This window comes from Apis florea, unplaced genomic scaffold, assembly GCF_048593485.1.
Source record: "Apis florea isolate Af1SG1 unplaced genomic scaffold, ASM4859348v1 contig_3731_pilon, whole genome shotgun sequence".
Taxonomy (NCBI): domain Eukaryota; kingdom Metazoa; phylum Arthropoda; class Insecta; order Hymenoptera; family Apidae; genus Apis; species Apis florea.
Genome location: NW_028256823.1, coordinates 10,929 through 36,155, shown reverse-complemented (window position 1 = coordinate 36,155; position 25,227 = coordinate 10,929). Strand labels below are relative to the sequence as shown.

At 31.6% G+C, this 25,227-nt stretch overlaps 2 protein-coding genes across 2 annotated transcripts; both read left to right on the top strand.

Annotated features, from left to right (window-relative positions):
* Positions 1 to 854: 854 nt before the first annotated feature.
* On the top strand, positions 855 to 24,377 carry LOC100868899 (paramyosin, long form). The gene is made up of 16 exons (XM_003698377.3): positions 855 to 1,291; positions 2,630 to 2,686; positions 5,379 to 5,465; positions 5,600 to 5,766; positions 10,418 to 10,655; positions 10,988 to 11,107; positions 11,179 to 11,328; positions 11,538 to 11,684; positions 11,993 to 12,209; positions 12,359 to 12,486; positions 12,796 to 12,908; positions 19,579 to 19,774; positions 20,526 to 20,654; positions 21,994 to 22,365; positions 22,803 to 23,258; positions 23,630 to 24,377. Exons 1-15 carry the CDS (start codon positions 1,178 to 1,180, stop codon positions 23,193 to 23,195), a joined length of 2,628 nt encoding a protein of 875 aa, XP_003698425.1. The 5' UTR covers positions 855 to 1,177; the 3' UTR covers positions 23,196 to 23,258; positions 23,630 to 24,377.
* On the top strand, positions 14,748 to 18,772 carry LOC105736834 (paramyosin, short form). The gene is made up of 3 exons (XM_012493309.3): positions 14,748 to 14,897; positions 14,995 to 15,668; positions 18,098 to 18,772. The coding sequence occupies exons 2-3, from the start codon at positions 15,357 to 15,359 to the stop codon at positions 18,674 to 18,676; spliced, it is 891 nt and encodes a 296-aa protein (XP_012348763.1). The 5' UTR covers positions 14,748 to 14,897; positions 14,995 to 15,356; the 3' UTR covers positions 18,677 to 18,772.
* Positions 24,378 to 25,227: the final 850 nt, after the last annotated feature.

Genomic DNA, 25,227 nt, shown 5'->3' with positions numbered 1-25,227 from the left:
AAGAAATATATTTTTTTTAAATTTGAAATATTATTTTTTAACGACAGCATATTATATTTGGAAAAAGTACATGTACTAGAATTTATTTTAATAAAATGCAAAAATATTGATATCAAATATTTGGAACAATATGATAAGTTGGAATTACGCAAAATGCGATATACAACGTTAAACAATATGCAATATGCAAGTGACAGTTTAAAATAAGATTTAATTTTACATCAAGGAAATTGCTGGCTGGAATCCAATAATAACAATATCTACTTCTTGAAGCCTAAAATATTTTATAAAAGACAAAAAAACAAGAAAAAGAGATTTTTAAATATGAAACAAGTAAAGCAATAAAATTGAAAATAAATCAAATCTTTAAACTATTATCAATATTTTTTAATATAATAATAATTTAAATATATATTCAGATTCAATTCAATCATATCAATATTTTTAAATATAACAATAAAGATTAATATATTCATCATTTCTATTTCTCTAAACGTATCTTCCTAGTAAACACAACAACAACTATGTTTAAATAAAACCAAATAAAACAAAATATATCCCCTAACGTATCCCGTTTCCAAGATTAAAATTAAAAGAAAAACAAGCGTAAAATGATAAAAAAAAAGGAAAAAGAAACACGATTGAACATGGAACGACCAATTCCAGGCCAGTTTTTGGCAGCCACGCTAAGAAACGTGGGCGTTAGAGTGGTGGTCGTCCGCTGGTGGTTCCCCTCAACGATCGAAGGAACGATCGCGATGACGAGTCGTCGTCGCGTGTTCCTGGTGGGGGTCAGTGATCTAGCGCGCATGCGTGCGACCGTCATTTTGACGAAGCCATGGAGCCGCCGGCGCGCCATACGAACGACGACGGGTCGCGCACTACGAGTAGGGCGCTGGTCGGCTCCGAAACCCCCGAAGAAGAAGAAGAAGAGAAGAGGAAGAAGAAGAAGAGAATAAGAAAGAAGACGAGAAGCCGAAGAAGTAGCGGCGAGGAGGAAGAAGAGTGGCAGAAAAATTTACTTTTCGTTAACGAATTTTGTTTGAAACAAATTAAAACGATTGGGGATCCAGCCACCGAGGCTGCAAGAGAAGCGAGGAAGAAACCTATCTCTCGGCGCTAAAAACAAGGAACAAGCTATCTTTGTACGATATCGCGAGTGAACCAAGCGGACAGGATGTCTTCAGCGGTCGCTAAAACTTCTAAATACACGTACCGTTCCACCGGCGGTGGTACTGCCGATGTTAGCATCGAATATAGCGCCGATCTAAGCGCTCTCTCTAGACTGGAGGTAGGTTAAGGTGGAGCGAACGATATTTTACTTATTGTTCTTAAAAATATCTTGGAATAACGATATAGCATATAAAGCTTGCTTCCTTTTTCAAAATCTGTTTTCTTAGATAAACTAAATAATTCAATTATACTTAATTATTTTATTTGAATATAATATTTAGTTATCGATGATTATATTTATAGGATATATTTTAGTTTAGAAGAAGGAAGCAATAAAAATTACTTATTTCTTAAGAATTGGTTAGTGATAAAAATATTGCTTACGGCTACTATATTTTTGATCGAGTTACTAAAAATAGGGAGAGAACAGGAGGGATCCTTGAAACACGCAATTAGGCTATAAATGTCTGATCTACGTAACAACTAAAGCATTTCGTTGTAAACAGTTTAAAGTATCTTTGAAAAGATAGGAAATACCTAATATATTAAATCTTTTCATCCGAAAAATTCAAGGTTTTAGCAAATCTACAATCGTCGAAATCTTATCCGATGATGCAATACGATGTAAAATTAAGTGGGAAACAGAAGTTGAAACACTTCAAGAGTCCATGAAGAAATCGTTCGAGAATAATGGTAAATTATTGAACGACACGAGGAAAAAAACGAGGAGAATCTTGGAAGGGAAGTGGTGAAAAGGTGAAACGTCGAGCAGTGATCGATTTCGGGGACAGTGAGACGCGAGAAAGTTCAGTGACCATAAGGAATATTAGTGCCAATCCTGAGGAGAAACGAAAGTGTCGTAGACGGTTCTCTGGCTATCGAATTACTCGTGTACGAAAATAGTCGTAAATATCGGCCCTAAATGACGATCGTGCCACGCAAGAGTGACATCTTCGAAATGAATTCACAAAGCATCCCCGTCGAAAATCTCATCGACGTTCATCCGGATCGTTCTCTACCTCGATTATTCAAATATCGTGGATTCGACGAAAATATACAAGAAAAAGAAAGGAAATCTAGAAGAATCAGGAATCGTGCACTCGTCCATACACTCAAGTAAGATTGTTCATTATTATTTACTTATTTCTTCTTCTACTTCTTCTTCTTTTTTCCATTCGAGAAGAACGTTTGATGTTGATCTCGTTAAGGAACAACGTAGAGACAAGTGCACGCTCCTTGGTTCCTTGATTGAAAACGACCACGATGGACGGTCGCTGAGAACGAAGATCCTTCTGTTCCCTACGCGGGTCAGCCCGTTTCAGAGGCTGTCCGTCTTTCTGAAATACCTTCCGAGCATCGGCCTGTTGGATATTTTCGTCGGCCGATTACGTAAAGCATCGTCCCTCTGTAACGTGGCCTGTGATACACTCTAATCCTTTCTTGCCTCTCGTTTCAGGACAAAATCCGCCTGCTGCAGGATGACCTGGAGTCTGAGAGAGAGCTGCGTCAGAGGGTGAGTTTTCTTTTGAACGAGTTTCCTTTGAACTTTCTTCCTTTGAGGTTTCTATCAAATAGTTTACAAATCGAAAGGATAGACATCGATTGATAGTTTGATAGTCGTTTATTTTACGTTCTTATTGAGTGTGTAGTTTCCTTGTTTACTGAGAAATATCGCGTCTTCGATAGAGAATTCCTAGCATGCGAATAACTTGTATTCTTTTCGTGCAATTAAACAATTACCAAAAGCATTTATTAAAAAATATAATAAAGAAAATGTTTGCATTAAGTTATTCCGATAATTTTCTTCAATAAGAAATGGGGGAAGTATCGAAAAAATTCGAGTTAAACACACGTTGAGATCTCGTTGAGATAAAAATACCAAGGTGGACGAAGATAAACGTCAATTTCGAGACTTTATATAATCCGGGTATTGTGAATTTTGAAACTGATACAAAAAAAGCGGGGCTGGCCTGCTCTCCACCATAGAGTGGGGAGCAGTAGGTCGAAATGTCCAGCTCTCGAGTCGCGGCTATTTTTGGGGATGCGCGTCTCTTCAGCGTACGAACTCGCATTCCTCTTTCGTGTTCGGCCAACATGTATCTACCTGTTTAAAAAGACTAATAAAAATTAAGAAGACCTAAGAAAAATCTATACTTTTATGAAAAATTCACATCAAAAAGAATGATATGATATGAACTAAGAATTAAAATTTCTTAAAATCTTATTTTTCGATTATTGAACAATATATTTTTATATAACACGAAATGAATTAGTTTTTAAATTAAAATTGTGTTGAATAATTTTCTATTAAGAAATCTAATAAATTTTTAAATTTATTAAAATTTCACATCGTACGAAAAAGATGATTCTACGAACTTATTATTTCCTCCATTAATTATCAAGTTAACGTTATATCAAGTAACGTTACGAGTATAATAATTTTTATTCGTAAATAATCATTTTCATTTTAATTAATATTTAAGAATCAAGTTGAATTGTTTGAAGCTTTCAATTTGAAGAATATAATATTGTAGGAGAGATATTGGAGACTCGTGTTTAAATGGAACATCAAATTTAAGAAGAATTCTTTTAGTTTAATTATTCGGTCAAAGTACGAGAAAGTCAGATTTAATATTGTTCGCGATAATTGACTTGAACCGATGCCAACATTTTTAAAAGCATAAAAAATTTAAGAATTACGAACATATTTAACACATATCATATTATAAAATGTTAATTTAATTGTCCTTGCAAAGATTAAACAGTCCACGCTGATTAGATCGTATTTCTTATTACATAATTATGAATTCTTATTAATTTGATTGTGATTATATTATTTAAATTGTTTTTTTATATTTAAATATTTATTTCTGAATTAAACAATCAAATATAATTATAGTATAATATAATTTAATCAATTTAAATTTAAATTTAAATTAATTAATTGAATTTTTTATTTATTTTGAAACAATCAAAATTAAATTAATTAAAATTAAATTCTAATCTTTTAAATTAATTTTAATATCAATAAATTTAATTTATTATTGAATCTAAAAATTTGTATTATTTCATTTTACATAATATAAATCTAAATCTTTTCTTCGAATTTTTGGATTACAATTTCTGTATTCTCAAATTCTTCGACTTCTTTTTCTACTAAAAATTATTCTTTTGATTTTCTTTTGATTTTGAATTTCGTACAAAAGATCGACATTATCGAAAGATCATGACTCTTTTGGATTAAAATACTGGATTAAAGTACTCAATTAATTTCTAAAATCATTTCTAAACATTCAAAATATATTTCTCTTTCATCAAGAAATCGCGTTTTTATCGAAAATGATTTAATTGATCAGGAAGTATGGTGAATGTCAGTGATTTCCGGAGAACGGACAGTTATGGCGATGTCGCGCGATTCTCTTTTCTCGATAAACGCCTCGTTTGTAATATGAATAAAGCTCCCGATATAGAGTCGGTCTGTACGAAATTAGATCGTTCTATTCGCGGTCCAAAGAAACCTGACGTCAAGCTTGTACCGAGCTGTTCGCGTCGTTCCTCGAGGCCTCTTTCCAAAACAATGCCGCGCGTCTCGATTACACTCGACGTGTATCAATACCAATGCTATCTCGATCAATTCTTACTTTTAGAAAGGACTATGTAAAATAGGATTACGAGAAATTCCTATTCTTCGTTTCAATAATATGTTTCTTCTGGGATATTTTTTTTTTTTTTTTCTTTTAAATACCTTTTTGAATCTATGGAGATAAATGTGTTTGATGTTTGGAATCGAGATAGAAATTGGAAAATTTGTAAAAATATTTAGACAAATGAAGGATTATTTGATATCGTTGATTTTTAATATTGATATTGATAATGCAAAATATATATTAATGACAAAACATATATTCTGTTTATATTCTGTTTATATAAACGTGTGAATTATAATTTCATTCGATTTTAATATTTTAAATATTCATTTTTATTGAAGATTAAATTTCATGATATTGAAAAAATTAATTCAAAGATCACAATTAATAAATAATCTATTCATACGTTTTTCTAAATCTACATCACACACGTTTAATTTCTAAATTTTATTTCATTAATACGTGATTCTAAAAATACTGACTTAAAATTTTTATAATATTAATCTATATATCGATATATTTTTTCACCGATACTAATATTTTCTGTTTAAATTTCAGATTGAACGCGAGCGCGCTGATTTGAGCGTGCAAGTTATCCAGCTGTCCGAACGTCTCGAAGAGGCGGAGGGTGGTGCCGAATCTCAAGTAAGTCTCAAAACAAATGAAATACCAATAATTTGATTTATCTTCAATTTTGATATACTTAGATTTGCAGATTTTCTTCTGATTAAATTTCCTTAAATTGGAAATATTAATGTGTATCTATTAATATCCTACAGTTCGAGATCAACAAGAAGAGGGATACGGAACTGGCCAAGCTGCGCAAACTACTCGAAGATGTTCATCTCGAGAGCGAGGAGACCGCGCATCTTCTGCGTAAAAAACACCAGGAAGTCGTTGTTGATTTCCAAGATCAGATCGATCAACTTTCGAAAGCACGTGCACGGTTAGTAAACTAATTCAAATTATTATTCTTCAATTTTCAAATTTATTTTTACATTATTTAAAAAAAAGTAGATACTTCACTACACCCTTTCCATTAATGCATCCTTTTTTTTAATAAAAATATAAATATACATTATATATAATTTATTTTAATATATTCGTCACATGTCATTTGAATCAATTACATAATTATTCATTCAGCTTTAATATATCTTCAATCTATTTCCAATTCAACTATCATATCGAATACAAACATTAACGCGAATTGCACGAACTATAGATTCGTACCTCTAAAATAATCTCGAGTTACCCAAAAATATACTTTCCCATATTCCTAACTCCTATTCCATTTCTTGCATCATTTCGACATAAAATCATACCCTCAAACCTAATCTAATCAAACCTAATTTAAATTAAATTCAAATTCAACCAATATTTTAACCAATATTCCTCTCCTAAACAACTATATAAATGGAATATTCCACAGAACTGTAATTTCTAAACTCAATCAAATATGAATTCAAAATCAAATAAATATTCATTCAAATTAAACATTACTAAGATATATACAAATATTTTCATATAAATATTTTTCTATTATAAATATTACTTCTCGTCGATCGAGTTTATTTAAAACAATATGAAATCCCAACTACGCGATTCGTGATCGAAACACATGTCGATAGACGGTAGGAAACGCTGGAAATCAGAACACCAATAAATCGTAGTTAATTATATACACTGTGAAAATAAAATAGCGGCCTCGCGATCCCGCTCTTTGAGGTCAAAGCGCGCGAACGGCGTGCACAGCGTCAATAAACAGTTCGGCCGGAAGTTCGTGGATTCGTCGAAACCCAGTTTCGTTTCTCGTATATCATGGAATCAATGGTGAAACGCTGTTGAACATGTTACACGGTTCGAAAGGGAATTGGAAAGAAACGAAATGGGAAACAAGGGTGAATCAGAGGATGGCTCGTTAATTATAGCGAGCATCGCGCGGAACGAAAGCGTATTCGAAAATTGCGGGAATTATGCTCGACGATACTGGCACATGGCCAAACAACGAACCTACTCGCACCTGAAATACATGTAGACTCGTTACCCCGGCACTTCTAAACATAACCAAGCGTCCTTTCCGATGTCCCGGCGCCCTGATGCGCGATACGCGTGTTACAAGGACGTCTTCGTTTCGAAAATTCACCCAGCTGTCATCCGTACGCCGTCTATTATCCTCTGCTCTCTGTGCGTTACAGAAAGCTTGAATCTTTTCTAAATTTGCTCCTCGTTGTCAGAAGACGGGATAGATAATTCATTTTGCGTATATATGAGGAAAGAGGGTTGTTTTCTTTTAAACGGTACTATTATTTTATGAAATACATCTTTTTCTTTTAATTTTTTAATTTTTGACGTTTTAAATCGAAGGTATTTTTGATCGAGTAAATTTATTTGCTGGAGAGATAGATGAGCGATTTTGTATTAGAATGTTGTATTTGGAATGGAGGGTTGTTTTTTGAAAATCTTTGATTTTTGAGGTTTTTGATGAGACGTCGATCGAATATACGCAATATATAAAATGAAAGATTGATGGAAAATATTATCATTTTGTGATGTACGACATTTTTCTTACTAATTTTTGAGGCTTTAGATTGATCTTGTAAGAGAGATTGTCTAAAGATATAGAATATTATGTAAAAGATTGATGTTGTAATATTAAGTGTATCTTAAAGAATAACTAAGTCATTGAAATCTTAAATTTCAATATTTTTATGTCATGATATACAGAAAAACCAAATTTGAAAGTGAAAAATTAAAACTCGTCTAAGCGATAACTCGTGGAAAATTAAAGTTATTCGTATTTGATTCAATAATGCTTTTTTAAATTTTGATAAATAAAATCGAAAAATCAGAAACGAAAAATCAAATTCTTTCATAAAGATATTCCTCTGATCGCATAAAGTCCGCTTCTTTCAAGTATCTAAAGCTATACAAGTAGAATGGTTGATCAAGAATCCGGTCTGAAATCGGAGACCAACTGAGATTCCGTTCTAAATGTATTTTCCAGCGAAAGCAATTACGACATTTATACGTCATCGGTGTCACGACGAAGCAACAGCTAATTGCCTCTTAATATTTCAACCGACGAAATAGAACAGTCCAGTCACCATTAACGGTGTCTGGAAATAATAAATGAAGGCTAGTTACGACGCTATAAACGTAAAATAGATCTCCTATAAACTTCCGTAATTTTTCAGAAAAAAATAGAAATTTTATCTTCAATTCTTTCTCGTTTACATTTAATTTAATTACATCGGAGAAAGAGAAAAAAAGAAAAAATGACAAAGAAACGTGAAGTATTTAGCATATTTGCATAGTGTTGGAAGAAGCTTCCACCTGTTGGTACGAGAAAGGCGTTTAAAATGCCTTTTAAAATAGCCATGCCCCATTTTTCAAGCTGCTTTCGTCTCTTTCTCTCTCTTTATTGCACGACTTTTCATTATTTTCTTGTTATTCTCTCGTTCCATTTTTAATTTTGTACTTTTTCTTCAATTTTTCCACTCGCATTCTTTCTGTATCTACCTCGATAAACATTTTCTTGATTCCAGTTTACGTATTCTATAAATTCTCTATCCTCGCTACTTTTATTACTTCGATCGCAATCTTCTCTTACGGAACTGTTTCTTTTTTCTCTCGTTGTATTTATACACCCTCCCCACTGCTTTCACTTTCAACCCATAACCTCATTTCCTTACAAATTCCCCGCCTTCCCACTTTCTTCCTTCATTCCTCAATCTTCTTTCTCTTTTTCTTTCTCTTTTCGTTTTCTTGTTGCTATTTGTCGCTTGCATACTTTCGAAAATTGTGGATACTTGTTCAAATTTATAGCTAGAGAAATGAAATTTAAATGGAGACTTATTTAATTTATGAATATTGCAATTAGTATTTTGGATACTTTGGATACTTTGGATATTCTAACTTCTATACATTTCTTTCTCTTTAGATTCCCTATAATTCGTTGTCAACATCCATTTCCCTTATCTATTTTCATTCCACTCCACATATTCAATATTTTTCGAATTACACAGATTTTATACATTTCCGCGCCCTTAGATATAATATAAATATCAATATTCATCTCCATAATTCTATCCTATACAATTTTGCATCCCGATATTCCATAAATACAACTCTCATAAATATAATAAACAAATGCATTAATATCCATTACTTATTCTCCTCCTCCTAATTATGTTCTATATACACATCTTAATTTCCTATACAAATATAATTAACAAGCTCCAAATTGTCCTCCACTCATTGTCCATCGTCCTCGTGTTCTCCGCAATTTCTCCATCGTTTCCTTCGACTTTTCGCAACTTTCCCATTTACGACTTTCTTCCCCTCTATCCCGGTTCCTCCCTCACTCTATCTCTCTTTCTCACGTTTTTATTCCCCTACTTACTCCTCCCGCGAAACGCTTTCCTCTCGCACAGCCGCTACTCGGCTTATGACTATTTTTAACCGCGCGAGTCGCGCGGCAATCCACAACCCTACGTTGCCACGCCATATTAGTACAGGCAACCGGCCCGGATCCCCACTATCCTCGGAATCGACCGACACCTTACACCCTCTCTCTACGTTTCGTGTAGGTGGACCACCGATATCGTCACGATTCGATCCACCCTCTATCTTTTACATTTTATCTCTATCTTATTCCAACGAATTTTTCTTTTTCTTACTTTTTAAAGCTTGAATCGTGTCTTTCGTTATTTTGCAACGCTAAATAACGTACTATTTCTGAATTATTGATTCAATTCCTGTGTAATTTTTATTTTAGATAACGAAGATTATGGCAGAATTTTAAATACGAGTTGTATAGAATAGATATACATAGAACAGAAGTGGTTTATGACAACGAGATTTTTTTAATCCTTTAAAGAATTAATCTTATTATCATACTATCTTTAAGCGTTTATCACTTTCTAGGAATATAAGAATATTTCAGAAATATATGTAATATGTAATTTTTATCTAAATTGATGACAGAATTATAGTAGGAGAATAAGTATCCTCAAATAGTAAAAGATTAATGATTGATGATTTATACAAATGTACAAAATATTTGTATCATAGTTCGATACTATAATTTTATAAAATGTTGTTTTTAGACATTGTTTAGAGGGAAGTTCCAATTGCTGTTTCTGTTGGCACTGTTATAAGATTTATAATGATTGATGCATTATTTTATTGGATTTTTCGTAATTTCAGATAAATTATTTGTTAAAATGAGAAAAAAAGAAGACTAAATTGTTAATAAATAGCATAGAATAGAGATAGAAAAGCAGAATTTGTTTCTATTTAGAAATAAAAATTAATTTTTAACAATCAAAATAATAGTTTATATTATAATAATATAAATAGAAGAAGAAATTTTTACTCCTATATTATTGATATTGATATTATTAATGCCTCATTCATTTTAATTAATTCAGAAATTCCCTCATAAAGTTTTTATTTACAAATTCCATCCTATTTTTTTAAATTTCTATCTACTAAGAACTGTTAAAAAATATTTAAAATATTGTAAACATGATTAAAAATTGTTCCAAAAGTATTAAAAATTTCTTTTAACGCGTAATTTACAATATTTACAGGGCTGATAAGGAAAAATCCAAGTTCCAACAAGAAGTATATGAACTCCTTGCTCAGCTCGACAATGTCACCAAAGAAAAGCTGTTGTCGATAAAGACCGTAGAAAAGCTCGAAGTACATGTAGCTGAACTTAACGTGAAAATTGAAGAATTGAACCGTACCATCATCGATATCACTAATGTTAAAACCAGAATCTCACAGGAAAATATTGAATTGACGAAAGAAGTGCAAGATTTGAAGGTAAATAACTACAAATCTTTCCTAACTTTTTTGTTACATGACATAAATACATCATTTTTCGCATTAATAAAGAGGAAAAAAGATTTCTCGTATTTTGAAAGATAGTTAAATCGTAACATAATTTCAACCAACATCTAAAAATAAAAATCGATAATATTTAGATATATGATTAGAAACGCAATAGATAAACACTTTCTATATAATGTTAATTTAAAGAAAAATTAAGGAATTAGAGAATTTAATAAACAATAAAATCCGCAAATGAAATAATCCATCCATACATATCCCTATATACTTTTCTCTGACAATTTATTCCATCATAAATGTCGTAGGTTAACATCGAGAATGCTGTTTACCTGAAAACTCAGATCGCAGGTCAACTCGACGATGCTCGTCGTCGTCTCGAGGATGAGGAACGTCGTCGTTCACTGGTCGAGGCCTCCTTACATCAAGTATATATTCTTTTGATTCCACGTATTATTATAAAAATAATGCATACAATAATTTACACGATTGTCAACAGGTTGAATCGGAATTGGAATCTGTTCGTATTCAATTGGAAGAAGAATCTGAGGCACGTTTGGACATTGAACGTCAATTGGTCAAAGCGAACGGTGAAGTGCAAGTTTGGAGATCTAAATATGAAACCGAAGCTAATGCTCGTGCCGAAGAGGTAATTAAAAAAAAAAAAAATTAAATCTATAAAAATATGAGACTAAACTAATCAATTATTACAATATATATATTCAATTATCATATTTATCAAAAAATAGAATTTAATTGCTCGTAATAAGCAAGAGTATGTTATTTCTCAATTAGTATACATCGTAATTAATAATGTATAAATACATGACAATATGAAACTTTGATTAAATTCTACAGGTAGAGGAATTGCGCCGCAAGTACAGTGCTCGCATTCAAGAACAGGAAGAGCAGATTGAAACCCTGCTCGTGAAGATCAACAATCTCGAGAAGCAAAAATCTCGTCTTCAATCTGAAGTAGAAGTGTTGATCATCGATTTGGAAAAGGTATAATTTCATGCTGTCATTATAATTACTCCATATACTAATTTCTTGTGAAATTGTTTAACGAACATTACCAAAAATTAATTAATTTTTGAAGAAAACAGTAAACTTGAGATAAATATATCAGGTTATGCGAAACTTTTTTTGAAATAAATTTTGATTAACAATTTTCTTATCTATTTGGCAACTGTGGAATTTAATAATCGACCTGGTAAGACAATTTGTAATATTACAATTTGTAATATACAATGTATGAACCACCATATATTCCACGATATATTTGGTGTTAATTTTCACATTTAATTCTCAAGGCAAATGGAACAGCTCGCGAACTGCAGAAACGCGTAGAACAATTAGAGAAGATCAATGTCGAACTCAAGGCTCGTTTGGATGAAACCATGGCAATGTATGAACAAAGCCAACGTGATCTCCGCAATAAACAACAGGAACTTCAGCGTTGCAACGCTGAACTCGACAAAACTCGCGAGTTGAAAGATCAACTGGCTCGTGAAAACAAGAAATTGGGAGGTAAGCGATTTTAAGAGCATGTAATTGATTTACGTTTACATAAATATATAAATCGTTAATAATCATTATTTGTTTTTCGAAATTGAATAAAATGTTATGAACGAGATTATAGAAATAGTTTTATAATGATTGTTGTATGATTTTTTCAGATGACTTGAACGATGCTAAAAATCAATTATCTGACATGAATCGTAGACTGCACGAATTGGAACTTGAACTCCGCCGATTGGAGAACGAACGCGAAGAACTTGCTGCTGCCTATAAAGAAGCGGAAGCAGTAAGTGAAACTATGTTTTTATATTCCTAATCTTCAATTCTTTCTTAAATTTATTTGTGTGTAAAATTTGTGTCACGTGAATTTATAATTATTAAAAGTAATTTCGTAATCGAATAAGAAGGAAATTTCCAAATTTCTCAAAATATATACATGATCCTAAGATCTTTAAATTTATTTCAAATATCTCGAAATCTATCATACTAGTATAATGATCTTTTCAAATTAATTATTTCCAAGAATTTTGGAATATAATATAGAATTTGGAATATAATATAGAATTTTTTATAAAATAAATTAAATCGATTACAGGGACGTAAAATTGAAGAACAACGCTCGCAGAGATTGTCTGCCGAATTGACCCAACTACGTCACGATTACGAACGTCGTCTGACTGAGAAAGATGAAGAAATCGAAATCATTCGGTAAGTACATTGAATTGTTTGCCTTATGCTTTTTCTTTAATTTTATTTAATTAATATTATATTATCGTAGTTTGCAATATAATAATTTCTAATTTCCTAATATTAAAACCTAATTTTGTATTATTATATTGGAGCATGACTTACGGTGAAAATAGTTTCCAGGTGATATGTTTAATAATATAATGATCTTTAACGATTGTTATAATATTACAATATTCACTTACTCTAAATTTAACTGAGATTTATAACAATATCCATAAATATCAATTATTACAAGGCTTATTTTCAATTTCTATTTTTCTCTCGCATATTTATATTGAGCGATTAATGGACATACCTCTTTTCTTTTTTATTGCTTTTTCGGAGAAACAATTTGGCTTAGATGAAGCCAAAATTTAAATGAACAAACATCTAGAATGTGGCTATTTTTATTCAACGAATATGGCTATTTGTACGAAGCTATTTCTATTCGATGAAATGGAATATTCCCTCAAGTCATATAAATCAAACACTTTTGACAAAGTATTTCTATTTGCAGTTTTACGTCAATTGTTAAATGCTAACTTATAAAAATTTAATATCGCAAAACTGAAATTAATGAACTGCATGAAAAAAATCCGAAATATATAAAAAACAATGTAAAATTCAAATTTTTTATACTATAAACATTCTATTATTTATTTTACTTTAAAAATCATTTACCCAAAAATCAAATACATTTACACGCAATGGTCCCTCGATACATATTGAAATTACGTAATAAAAAATTTATAATTCCACATTCCACATTTAAGATGATTGCAATTGCAAAGAAAAATCTATAAAAGAGAGTACGAATTTTTAAAATTTATAACTGATGAAATCAATTTTATTTCCTGTACGATCATCGCATGATGACGTCTAGCTATTAATAAGGATAGCTAATTTTATCATTGATTGGTCATATCGATTAATCACCCAAAGTATCTCAGTGTCTCATCGGTCGAACATTCAAGGGAATGTCCTATGATCTATATATTCATTTATACGGAAGTGTAAATAAAAAAATCACGGATTACACGCGTGATCGAATGCGAATACTATTTTTTTTGGCTTAAGTCTCTTTGAGATTTATATTTGATATCAAATGATCGATATATTCTTCTTTTTATTATAAATGAAACTCACGTGTTACAAAGAAGAATAATAATATTTTTTTTTACTGAAAAACAAAATAATATTTATAAAAAAATGATTGCATAATTATATTTGAAAATATGAAAATACGAAATCCTTCATTAAAAATAACAAAATATTGTAATGAAGAAAGAGATGTTAAAATCTATTTAAAAAAGCTATAAGAAATAAGTCAGAAAAATGATTAAAACTAACCTTTTATATGTAAAATAATTTGCAAAAAATGGAATAAATAGATGAATATGAATAGATAAATTTTATCTAATTTTTCTAAAAAATATTTCTTTGAAAATTAAAAAAATTATTTGTAAGAATTTCAATCGATTAAAAAGAAATAAATACTGACAAAACTTTTAATTATAAAATAAGGATTTATAATAAACTATCTATACTATTTATCTATATTATTGAATAAAATAACAAAAATACACATTTTTGAAGAAATAATATTATTATTATACACATGATGTTCAAACTTTTAACTGAAAAGAATACCACATTACTTCCATAAGAAAACCAATATTCGAAAACGAAATATGAAATGAAAATTTGAACAATGTCGTCACGTTTTGGGTCAATAATTGAGCTGAATATCGACGATGCACAAACAGTGCGCAATCCGACTATTAATAAACGTCGTTCAACACCGATCAGTCACGATCTAATTATTAGCCGAGAGGTGCTGATTGGCCGTTCCCAATGTAGCAATCGTAAGAAAAAGCTACAAAAGATAGCATCGCGTGTGATCGGCCCAATTTTTCTTAACCGTTTCGTTGCAAGTGTCACCTCCGATTCTACGACTATGAAAGACACGTGAGTAAAATATCTGCGAATTTCCTACAACGACGAAATCCTGTATCTAACACCCTTAGCACGAAGTACAACATGCAATCCTTTTTATTCAAGGTAGATGTTGGATGAAACATTAACAATACCCACACAAAAAATTTATATCCCTCAAAGTAAATATTTCGAAGAAGTTTAGAAGGAATTTATCGATGGTCAATATTTTCTAAAGAAGATCCATATTTCTATTATCATAAAACGTAATAAGACAACACCGAGAAAAAGAAAAATCGAAATACATTATTATACGAAAAACTATTTAATTCGTAAAAAAAAAAAAAATCGAAAAATTTCAGTACAGAGAACAATACATTTCTGCCAAATAAAAACTCTCGCGAAGGAATCTCTATCTAAGGAAAATAATAATATTAATAAAAAAAAAAAAAAGAATTTAAAAATTAAAGTCTCGAAAAATAAGAAGGAAAAATGGCAAGCTATACGCCCCCGTTGCACGTTCCCTTGGAGACAAAATGGAAGCATTGGCCCACCTATATCTACGATAAAAACTACGGTTATGGGATCAATTACTATCAACCGATGCTGGATCACATCGATCGTGAAGGTAGACCCTCGTCGTTACCAAGATATCGCAGAAGATCGGAACCACCGGAATTACCATGGTCGGATGGAAGGCTTTTATGGGAGGACAAACCCGTGGAACCGTATTCGAGACACGAGCTGATCAAGCGGGCAATCGACGCGGAGGACGAGGCCAGGGATCATCTAACCCACTTCAAGGTACGAATCGAGATAGGAGAGCGAAAGTCGGGGCAGAGTCGAGCGTGGAAAAGCGGTTAGACGCCTCCACGACTGCTTGACCTTTTCCTCCGCTAAATTTGGCGCCACGGAAGGGGCTGTTCCAATATGGAAGCTCTTTGTACGAAAACGGATGCCTCGCGAGGCTGTTGTCGTCTTTTGGGCGGATCTTTGTCGATCGAATGTAAGAACGAATTCGAGAGGAAAGTCGTGGTCGCTCTGAGAATCTTGTTAGCTTGGCTTTTGAAATATATCTCAAAATATGTTTATCATTATAACATATTGCAATAATAAGTAATATTATTACGATATATCATTTATCATTTTGACGTATTGAAGATGGAGAAAGTTGAATTCTATCTACAAATATTTATATTGCAAAATATCCATAAAATTTCTAATTGTTAAATGAAACTTTGGTTCTGAAATTAAAATGAAATGAAATGAAATTTGAAGATTGAAAAGTTAAGATTGTAAATTTTGTTTTCTTGATATTTTCTAAAAGAATGTTATAAAATACTAAAGAATTTAAAAAAAGATAAATGACAATGAAAATTAATTTATTTTCGGATATTGAAATATCGATAAATATTGCAAATTTATAATTTAAATTAATTTTATCTTATTATAAAATTTATAGTTTAAAAAAAACCAATATTTTTAAAATATTAAGCAATTCCATTTATTTCAATTTATTTCAGAACTTAAATTTATAAAACATTATTGTTTTATTTATCCCCTCTTAAATTAAAAATAAAAAATCAATTTTTGTCTAACATTTTTATTTAAAAAGAAATTATAATCTTTATGTCTTTGATAATTAGATATTAATCGTTTTATAAATGATTCTGCTTTTTTAAGTTTTAAAATATTAGAAGTTTTGTCAAATAGGAACTTTATAAAAAGGGAATAGAGAAATATTTTGATTAATTATAGACAATTATTTGTTTTTTATCTAATAAGAAATTATCTAATTAGAAAATTATATATTATTAGTGAAATGATTTAATTTTATAAAAAGGAATATAGACATAACGAAATAATTTAAAAAAAAATATGTATTAAAATTCATTTGATGAATATAAAAGTTACATTTGATAATTATAAATTTTATGAATATTTTGCAATATAAATATTTGTAGATAGAATTTAATTTCCTCGATATATTTTCGAAATGTTAAAATAAGAATGTAAGAATAATATATTATTATTACAATATGTTGTAATGATAATACATATTTTCAAAATTATACATAATCAAGTTGACAATTGGCACTATCTTGTGGAATAAATAAAATTATTGTTTTCCTGCCATTAATTCTAAACATACCAGTTAATATTAAAATTCTTTTTTTATTATCAATTTCTTTAACAATATATCTATTTTTCAGTTTAAAAATAACAATATCATTAAAAATAGATGAAACACTTTAAGGAATATAATTTACTATATTCTATACATGTCGAAACAAGCTTCCTCGTTGCTATTTTCAATTCTTATTGTTAATATCCAAAAATAAATTACTTATATTTATATTCAAACAAGATATCGATTACTTCTACTTAACATAAAAATATAACCTCTTATAAAACGATCCAAAACGATCAAAAAATTTTTGAAAAATAGTCAAAAAGATAAAATTTTTCCCATACTAAAAAATACCAATCGGAAATATTTCTCGAATATTTATAGAATCGTTTCAAAACATGAATCGATCAGAGCCGATCAAACTTTCGAAGACGCGTTCTATAATCCGCTCCAATAACCCGTGACGCCCAATGATCGCCCCACTGTCACCGAATCTTAATTTAACACGGCCACACCGCAGCCATTGGCAGTGAGTCTCCGGCGTAAAATGAAATCGGTTGCGTTTTAGAAAGCGGGAATTCCTAAATCTCATTGTTATTAATACCGTCCAACAGCCTGAATCCGATAGATTCAAAATCGGCGCGGAAGGAAACAAAAATATCCCCCGGAAGCGATCATCTGGCATCTCCCTCGCCCCGCCCCCTCCTCATTCTCCCCTCGAATCGTTCCTCCTCGGTTAGAATGGAAGTAACAGAGACAAATCGGGACGCAACTCACGAGGGTGCCAAGTCTCAAGGCGCGTACATCGAAAAATCCATCTCACGTCCCGTGTGTCCCGGGGCTGGTAATCTAGCAGTCCGCTCGGATTGGCAGTCGTTCTCGAGTCTCTAGAGAGAGTCGATCGGGAGTGTGCATCGGTCACTTTCGAATTCTGGACCGCTGCGGCTAAGTTTAGGCTCAGCCTTCGAACCACGGAACGATCTTAAAGGGAAGGGTCGCGTTCGCGAGAATTTTGCCGCTTTCGCTCTCCGCCACCCAACTCGCCCCGTCTATCTTGGAGTGTCCAACGCGGGACTGACTCGCCACTTTCGCCTTTCCAAAGATAGCGAATCGGTCGGACTTCAGCTTGGCCAAAACAGCGCAAGCAAGTCACGTGACCAGAGAGGTGTTTCCGCGGAAGTTGGAGGAGATCAAGTTGAAACCGTTACCTCTGCTCGTTGAGAGTGCACGCGCCAAGGCGAGGGCTAGACAACTGCAGCGTGAAATGGCAGACATCGATTTCCAATCTCTGAGAGACGCTCGAACCCTCTCCGAGGTAGAGAACGCTTTGGAATTTGGGAAGAGTCTTCGAGGAAAATCGGCGAGAGCGATCGGATTTCATTTAACGGCCGAGGCTTATAAGAATTTGAACAGGAGTAAGGAATTGGCCGATATCAGAAAATATCAGAAGGAGTGTGCCTCCTCGAGTTATTGCTGGGATACCAGGGAACATTTGAGGCACATAGAGGAGAGAACGAGGAATCTACTCGACGAGGACAGGCTCGCCGAACCGTTGGACAGCCTGAGTAGGGAGCTGAAAGGATACGAGGAGAAGTCGAGCAGCTACTTCCTGGACAAGAGGTATCGACACCCGACCAGACCGAGACGATTGTACGGATGCCTGGGAATCAGGCCCGCTTAAAAGGATGGAAATTCTAGTAGATTAGATACCTAGCCGTGTGGGTAAGAGTAATGTGACACGGACCAATGGAAAGAATAAACGATAAATATGAGAGAATCGATTGGACTGTTTGATCCTCGGGAATTTGTAGATTAGACGAGAAATTCCTATGAATAGCGTAGCTCGTTCGAGAAGAAATCTTTAGATTAGATTCTTTAGAATCTTTTTTTTTCCGATTCGTTTTTTTTTTTTTTATATAGAATTTTATAAAACATAAAATTTTGTGAATTTTCATTTTCTTATGCATTTTTGCGTAGAACAGCGATGATTTTGTTTTCGAATTTCATCATTTTTATTTTTGATTTTCATTCAAGTTTGGTTTTTAAATTTTATCTAGCATAATTGAAAATTCGTACTCTAAATTAAATTATAGATTACTAAAATAATCATCATTTTTCTCCAAGCATCGAATTAAAAAACATTAAAATATATAATTAAACGCATTTTCCTTTTACGTAAATACACTTTCCACTTGTGATAATACAGATGTTTATGCCATCCGTTGCCAAACTAACCATGCATCGAAATATCCAAGCTAACCCTGTATCGAAATAGGCAAAGCACGAAAAACTCCTCGTTTCAAAACCAAATCTCGGTAACCTAACACTCGTTTCATTACTAAATACGTTACTGGTAAAATGTCAAATATTTCTAAACGTGTTAACCTTGAATGCTCAACGGCGAGAGGATTGCTCCTCGCAAGACAAATAATACCAACGAACAAAAGGTGTGGTATCTTTCAACGATTTGGAAAATCTTGGTGTTGTCACCTGGAAACAATAATACACCGTTGTGAAACCCTTTAAAAATGATTGAACGGGTGATCATCATACGGTATGTTTATACGAAATGAAATAAATTAGCAAACAGACAAGTATCGAGATCGAGCAGCTGAACGCACGCGTGGTCGAGGCGGAGACGAAATTGAAGACCGAGGTGCAACGCGTGAAGAAGAAGTTACAGATCCAGATCACCGAATTGGAACTGTCTCTGGACGTTGCGAACAAGAACAACATCGATTTGCAGAAGACCATCAAGAAGCAATCGCTTACTTTGACCGTAAGTTGATTATATATTTTCATTATTCCATCTTATAGATATAAGATAAAATTAGAAAATAAATAACATTTTTGCTCTTCTATATTTATTGCTATATATTATTGTTATATTAAGAATCGATATCGTATTAAGATTAATGACTAAGTGCCTTCTGTGATCTAAGTTTATTTCTAGAAGTAGATAAAAGTTTCATCAGACGAATAAAATTATTCGTAAGATATATTTTATTCGAGTAAAATAGATAAGATCGAAAATATTGAGTATTCGATTTGAAAGAGGATGCATTCTCCATAATTTATAATACTTTTTAAAATTTACTATATAGTATTCATTAAATATACTTTTTGGCATTCTTTTTGCTTAAAGAAAACGAAGAAAAATATCGAAATTTCATGTATAATTATCCTCTCTAATAAGAAAATGTCGAAATTTTACACGAATCCATACAATTTGTCACTTTCTAATCAATTTCAATCATTACTTGTTAAACTAAACGTTCAAGTGCCATTTTCTTCGCGTCAATGCAATTGATACATATCTTTAATTAAATATTTTTGATTATATCTGTGTAATACACTTTTGAAGTTCTGCCAAAATGATTTCTAATCAATCGATACATAGGTGTACCACCCACCTGTAAATGATGACACCCTATCGAAAATTTGCGAGTCATCCAAATATGGGTGACAGGTGGCAGTCAAAAGATTGACAGTTTGGCAAGGAATTGTGAATTTGAAACATTGTTTTGTAGGAACTCCAAGCCCACTATGATGAAGTTCAACGCCAACTACAGGTTACTTTGGACCAATTGGGTATCAGTCAACGACGCTTACAATCATTGACAGCCGAGCTCGAGGAAGTTCGCGGCAATTACGATTCTGTGAGTCTAATTTATTAGAAAAATTTAAGGTTTCGTTATTTTATATGATATTTTGATAATTTAAAAGTATTTGAAAAGTATTATGAATAATCTTATATCATATTTCGTTATTCATCATTGTTTCTAAATATAACGGAATATTATACTAAATCATACGCTTTCGCTATGAATTTATCGATTTATAGATCATTTATCACAAATTATTTTAATCTCTTTTTGCATTTTTTTTTGTTAAATTCAAATTGTTTTTCTATCTCTCCTAATCTTATATTTTTTTAGCACAATATACTTTTCTATTAATTAATTATTAATTATCAATTATTTATTTTAATTATTTTTGTTATTTCTTTGTCATATTGACAAAGAACATTATCTCTTTAAACTAAATAGTGTAGGAAAGTAAATTAACACTGAATAAACAAAAGAACGAAACAACAGACTTTTACATCGTTTAAGCTTCAATGGCCAATTGATTTCAGACAGGCTATAAATACTTTGAACGATCACATTGAACGGTAACTTTAAATATTCTAATCAATAGCACAAAATTTTTCAATTTTTCCATTGACTTTTTGTTACTATTCTATTTTTAAATCCTGTAATCGGCATTGAAAATTAAAAAAAATTTTAAATATTCTAAAATCGAGCTATTAATCTTTTTCAGTAATAAAATTCCAAGCTTTCCTAATTCAATTTTCACGATGTGAAGAGATTTCATCAAATACATTTTTTGCAGAAATATTTTCTAATTTCAATAATAAATAAAATTCCCAAATTAATATCATAGAAAAAATAATCTAAAGCCAGATGCAGATCAATGATGCAATCGTTAGAATTTTGCATCTATGATGCCGAACGTTCGATAGATTTATATTTCTAATGATGCAACGCACATAGCGTGCGACCTCGCTGTCATAAATATAAAATTATCGAATTGCACTACGTCTCACGTTTAAAATATAAGACGTAATTGCAACATATACGAATCTAAAATTAAAATTATATCAATCACTAATCGATCGAATTTCATTATATATATTCTCATCCATAAACTTAATTTACTCTTTTTCTTCCATTTTCGCACATTCTTACATCGAAGAGAGTTAATTCTTTTAACAATACTGTTTCTTTCAATTAAGAAAGAATCTATCTATTTTATTCTTTCAATTTAAATCCTAGCAATTTTTTATTTTTCAAGACATAATGAAATATTGAATTTCCACATATGTTTATTCGTTAAGTAAAGTTAAAAAACTCTATTTCAAAAAATTGTTATTAATTACTGCTAACAATTTCTCACGTTACGATAAATAATATAATTACAATACAATTTTTAAAGGCCCTTCGTGCAAAGAGAACTGTCGAGCAACAATACGAGGAATCGGTTAGCCGCATCAACGAGCTAACCACTATAAACGCGAATATCATCACATCAAAAGCGAAACTTGAACAAGAGCTATCTACCCTGGCTGGCGATTACGAGGAAGTGACTAAGGAGCTGAGAGTGAGCGACGAGAGATACCAACGGGTACAAACTGAATTGAAACATACCGTTGAGATTTTGCACGAGGAACAAGAGCGTATCGTGAAGATCGAGGCCATTAAGAAATCCCTCGAAATCGAAGTGAAAAACCTATCCGTGAGGTTGGAGGAAGTCGAAGCAAACGCTATCGTTGGTGGTAAGCGTATCATCAGCAAACTCGAAGCTAGGGTGAGTTTCAACTTCTTTTCGTTTTTATTATTATTTTCATTATTATTATAATATCATATCACGTTATCAAATCCATTACTATTAGATTTAATTAGAAAATATAAGAAATTTGAAATAATATTTTTTAAACGAACTATCTAGATATAAACAAAATGACTAATGACGATAAAAAAAGGGAAGTTTTAGTTCTATGAATGAAAATTCATAGAACGAAGAATGAAGTATTTTACAACAGATAGTTTTTCATCGTAAAATTCTTGATATTTCTCGAAGAAGTTCTATTGTATAACCAAACGATATAATACTCTCTCAGTGTTTCTTTCAATTGTTTACTATTAATTATATATTACTACATTCGAAATTATCATTTCATCGACACGTTATAAATATTCGTTTTCATGCATAAAATTTAATGTTCTTTGACATTTTCTTCACAGATTCGCGATTTGGAGCTAGAACTCGACGAAGAGAAGCGCCGACACTCCGAAACCGTGAAGATTCTTCGCAAGAAAGAACGTAATATCAAGGAGGTGATGATCCAGGTTGAAGAAGATGCGAAAAATATTACGTTGTTGCAAGAATCGTTGGACAAAGCGTCCCAGAAAGTGAATCTCTACAAGAGGCAATTGCAAGAGCAAGAGGGCATGTCCCAACAGAGTGTAACCAGGGTTCGCCGATTCCAAAGAGAACTGGAAGCTGCTGAAGACCGAGCTGACACGGCTGAGAGCAATTTGACTCTGATCCGTGCAAAACACCGCAGTTTCGTCACCACCTCCAGCGTTCCCGGTTCTCAGGTGTACCTCGTCCAGGAGACGAGGTCTGACCTGTAAAAACGCCACAACCGACACTCCACCCTTCGCCACTTCGAACGTCACCTTGTCGTCTTTAGAAACGTACGTATCTAATTAATCGTGATTTGCTATCAAATACTCCCTATTCGTGATCTATTAGCACTTTCCTATATAAATATCTTACATCCACTACACAAATTTCAATTTATCTCTTTGATAAATAAAATATATTTCATATATATACTACATTTATTATTATTTAGATAAGCTATTATATTTTACTGTTTCCATTTAATTCCTCCTTTCAAAATAATAAAAACAGACGTCATTAAAATTTTTCGGATTAAAAGATTTAAAAGTGTTTAAAATGGATGTAAGATTTAACTTGCGAGCCAATGATATCAATTCATAAGTAAAAATAATAATAAAGTTCATATTTTTGAGATTAATACTTTTTTTACGAATATATACAGGTGTAACGAGCAAACGACGAAAAAAAGAAAAAGCCTCGATATATCATCGTAAGTTGGAAAGGTCGAGGAGAGTTTTCAACGGGCCGCATAGAGAGAGAGAAAAAAAAAAAATAACGAAGAAAAAAAAGAATACTAAAGATATAGATATCATCTTAATTTAATTTTTATTACGATAAAACTAAACGACCCGTCGAAAATTCGAAATATTTGGCTAACGAAATGCAGTACCCGTCGCAACGAACCAAATAAATGCAAAAAGGCATCATGAAGAAAGAATCATCGCGAAACACAAGAATATCATTGCTATTTGAATAAATAGATATACAAATTTAAAAATGTGGAAAAAATTATGTGTATATATATATATATACACATACACATATTATATAATATAATACAAGTAAAAGAGAAATCGACAACGATTCGTTATATCTTTCTTATTATTTGTTATGTCAGCATCACGAAGCGTAAGGAGTGAAAAAGTAAATAAATAAGAAAAAATATAAAAGAAAATAAATAAAAGAACGCGACGTAAATTCAATTATTTTTCTGTCTCTCTCTATCTCCTTACGCCTCTTTGATCGCGCGTGTCGCACTTGTATTTAAATGGATTAATTTTAATTCTACTTCTATTATTATATTATAGATAGGTATTATTGCCCATACACACAACTCTCACTGTACGACATACACGATAACCTGTGTCAAACAATAATTTAATAAATAAACTGAAACACGTACGTACGAAGCCGATGGAATACATTTTCTCCCACAGTTTGGAAGATGAAGAATAAACGCTAAAACCGATATTATATTCCTGTAACATATCCTGTAGAAAATCATCGATTTTTTTTGTAATTTTTCATCTCTTTTTAAACTGTCATAATTTTCTTTCAATTTGTCCTTTTTTTTTTTCTATTAATATTTTTCATGTCGATAGTCAATGATAACCCTTTCAAAGCTCAATGTTTTTGAAAGATAAAATATTGTATAAAATATCGTGTTTATATTATTAATAATATCGTAATACTGTGACTAACGAATCGTATGTTTAACTCCGAATGAAGTTATAATAAGCTATAGCTATATTTATAAAGAACAAATATCTTATTTATTATTTTATAACTATATATATATAGATAACGATCTATAATAGATTTTAAAGATCTAGATTATCCATGGAAGGCTAAATGCAATGATGTGTCTAAAATATAACACAGATCACTGTGCCTAACAAAGAGTATAAAACAACATTTATAAATTCATAATAAATCGTTACTACTTACATTTACATTAATGCATTTATCCCCTAAATAGTGATTATTTTTATTCATAAAAACATTTCAAATAAAAATTAATCTATTTGAGGCAGACATTTTGCCTGAATGGAGAGACTTCTGAGATTTCGAGATTATCTACCTCTAATTTTTCATACAAAATTATTGATGCGTTTTAATTTTCTAGACAAAAATAAATTATCAATGTTAATGAATCCACAACTAAAGATGTTCATAATATTTTTTCGAATTGCAATAGAAAAAAATTTTGTCATTTTCATTTTGAAAGAAAATTTAGAATGAAAACTACGTATAATAAGA

Excerpts from the sequence above, each read along its gene's own strand:
- LOC100868899 (XM_003698377.3), top strand. The coding sequence starts at position 1,178 with ATGTCTTCAGCGGTCGCTAAAACTTCTAAATACACGTACCGTTCCACC. Across the intron at positions 12,487-12,795 it reads CCTATAAAGAAGCGGAAGCA|GGACGTAAAATTGAAGAACA; the intron begins GTAAGTGAAACT and ends AATCGATTACAG. Across the intron at positions 19,775-20,525 it reads AGCAATCGCTTACTTTGACC|GAACTCCAAGCCCACTATGA; the intron begins GTAAGTTGATTA and ends ATTGTTTTGTAG.
- LOC105736834 (XM_012493309.3), top strand. The coding sequence starts at position 15,357 with ATGGCAAGCTATACGCCCCCGTTGCACGTTCCCTTGGAGACAAAATGG. Across the intron at positions 15,669-18,097 it reads ATCATCTAACCCACTTCAAG|ATAGCGAATCGGTCGGACTT; the intron begins GTACGAATCGAG and ends GCCTTTCCAAAG.